The sequence below is a fragment of the Propithecus coquereli genome, unplaced genomic scaffold (genome assembly GCF_000956105.1).
Source record: "Propithecus coquereli isolate 6110/MARCELLA unplaced genomic scaffold, Pcoq_1.0 Scaffold27, whole genome shotgun sequence".
Lineage (NCBI taxonomy): Eukaryota > Metazoa > Chordata > Mammalia > Primates > Indriidae > Propithecus > Propithecus coquereli.
In genome coordinates, this window is record NW_012148285.1 from 12152351 (window position 1) to 12155137 (window position 2787).

The window sequence follows — 2787 nt, forward strand, 5'->3', positions numbered from 1 at the left end:
TTTGAGATAGAGTCTCACTCTGTTGCTGGAGCTAGAACACAGTGGCCTCATAATAGCTCGCTGCAGACACAAACTCATGGGCTCAAGTAATCCTCCCGCATCAGCCTCCCAAGTAGCTAGAACTAGAGGTGTGTGCAACCACACCCAGCTAATTTTTCTATTTTTTTTTTTTAAGAGATGGGGTCTCACTGTATTGCCCAGGCTAGTCTCAAACTACTGGTCCCAAGCAATCCTCCTGCCTTGGCCTCCCAAAGTGCTGGGATTACAGGCATGAGCCACTGTGCTCAGCCAAAAAGATAATTTTTTAAATGAAAGAATATACAGCATAACTTAAACAGAAAGCAGTTGATTTAAAGTCTAAACAGTCACCCACCTGTGGGTTCTTCAATTTAGTGATAACTTTCCAAGCTTCATTGAGAATCTGAAGCCGATCACTCTCAGGAGGATCAGCCAAGGCCAAGTTTAATCCCAGTGACCGAAAAAGGAGATGCTACGAAAAATACCAAACCATCATGTTACTGGAGATTTTAAGTCAAAGTAACTTGAGCTTAAAAAAAAAAAAAAAAAAGCAAAGGTTGCAACGTTTAATCCTTCTCAGAGTTAATCTTCCAACAACCTCCTTCTGAAATTCTACTGCAGATCTACCCAAGTTACAGTGAACAGCTCACAACAGAGTTGGCTCCAAGCACTGGTCTAATTTGTGGGCCAAAATATTCCCCTAGACAAAGCTTTTCATAAATGAGTGAAGATATATTTTTAAAGATGTTAGACCAAAGTCTTTCCTAAGTACTTCATAGTGAGCTAATGTAATGGACGGCAATTACACAGTGTCTACCAATCCCGGGCTCTAACTCATCTTCCATCGCATTCCGCAGGAACGGAGCCTTTACTTGTTTTCCTGTTGGCCCGCGCTGCCCCCAGCACCGGACTCTCCCTCGAGGGCTATCAGATAGACATCACCCATTTGTTCTCCGGCTGAGCATTAAGTCAAAAGCCTACCTTGGGGAAACCAGATTCGTCGCACTCTTTGATCATGCCAATGAAATCCATAGACCTTGTGGCGATGAACTCAGCCCGGAAGGCTGACATCACAGAATTCAACAGCAAGGCACTGCAAGACAGAAAATGCCCCGGGTCAGCCGAGATTCCCCTTTATAAAAGGCACTTTAACTTTAGGATGTAACTTGCTGGGAAGGATGACTGACAGCCCTTTAAGGGTAAGCTTGGGGGGTGGGGGGAAGACTCAAGCAAAAAGGCAACTTCTAGAGACTAACACTGTTCTGTTCATATTCGGAACTTGATAAATGTTGAATTAACTGGATGTTTAGATAGGTGTATGGATGGATGGATGGCTGGCTGGATGGGTGGATAGGTAAATCAGCAAGCAATCCGAACCACTTAAACAGAAGGAAAGCGAGCCTTCAATAGGCCGGTGTACTAATAAAACTAAATATTAAGTAAGAATATTAATCCATGCTACACATACATATCCGCATCTCTTAGGTAAGAGATCTCTTATGAAAGAGATCTTATGTTCTAGGCACTAGGAACACAGTGGTGAACAAAACCCACACATCTACCACTGAAAGGAGAGCAGAGGGGAAACCTCATATGCATGGGAGACAGGAAGACCAAGTTCATCCTGCTCCTACCACCTATCACAGCCCCATGGAGAAGGGGCTACTATTATATTATGCCCATTTTACAGATAAGGAGGCACAGAGAGGTCAAGTAAGCAGCCCAAGGTCACAAGGCCAAGATGGAATGAAGCCATGGTCTGAGGTCAGACACGTGGACTCCAGCAGCCTAAGCCTCTGTGCTAACCTGCCTCTGTGTCAGCTCTCTGCCCAGGTAAGCACATCAAGTTCAAAAAAAGCAGTCAAGTTCATTTTCAAACTCATGATTTATGAATGTTAAAATACTCACTTGTTTCCTAGTTTCTTACATCTCTCCATCATCTCGGTCAGCAGAGCCTAATATGTTAAAAATAATAATAATAAAATTCATCAGGTTGGAGGATCTAAAGCAACATTTCTAAGATTTCCAATGTAATACTCTAAAGCTGGGGTCCCCAACTCCCGGATCATGGACGAGTGCCAGTCCATGGCCTGTTAGGAACCGGCCACATGGTGGGCAAGCAAGCGAAGCTTCATCTGTATTTACAGCCCCTCCCCATCGCTCACATCACTGCCTGAGCTCTGCCTCCAGTATCTCATTATAATTACAATGTAATAATTATAGAAACAAAGTACACAATAAATGTAATGCGCTTGAATCATCCTGAAACCATCTCCCCTCCCACCCTCCGGTCCACGGAAAAATTGTCTTCCATGAAACCAGTCCCTGGTGCCAAAAAGTTTGGGGACCACTGCTCTAAAGTGGATGTAGCTACACATCCATTTATATAATCACCAGTGCCTGGTAGAGATGGGAAGGGCGGGGGGCAAAGAAATTCACTGTCACAGCATTTGGTAGAATGGATAGGAGGTGGGGCCCTGGCATCAGGCATACTTGGGTTCAAATCCAGCCCTGCCGACTACCAACGGCAACACCTCAGGTAAGTCACCGACTTTGCTAAGCCTGGGTCTCCTCATCCTTAGTCGGAGAATAAAAGTGCCACCATCCCATCTGCAGGGTTGCTACAGGATGATGGCAGAGGCACCTCCTGAACTCCAGAGCCCGAATGAGAGTGGACATTACTTGCTGCCCACCTCTCTGACCCCCCCATTCCTCTGCATTTGAGGTGCCCATGGTGCACTCAGTAATACATGTGACAAGCACTGGGTC

General features: G+C 45.2%; 1 protein-coding gene across 1 annotated transcript in view; it reads right to left on the bottom strand.

The window, feature by feature from the left end:
- LOC105812987 (chromosome unknown open reading frame, human C16orf62) overlaps positions 1-2787 on the bottom strand; it is a 136022-nt gene that overhangs the window by 69567 nt on the left and 63668 nt on the right. Inside the window, exons 14-16 of the mRNA XM_012647550.1 lie at positions 1927-1973; positions 1000-1111; positions 374-490 (exon numbers count right to left, since the gene is read on the bottom strand). Of these exons, the coding sequence (XP_012503004.1) occupies positions 374-490; positions 1000-1111; positions 1927-1973 (276 nt within the window). The remainder of the gene's footprint in view (positions 1-373; positions 491-999; positions 1112-1926; positions 1974-2787) is intronic.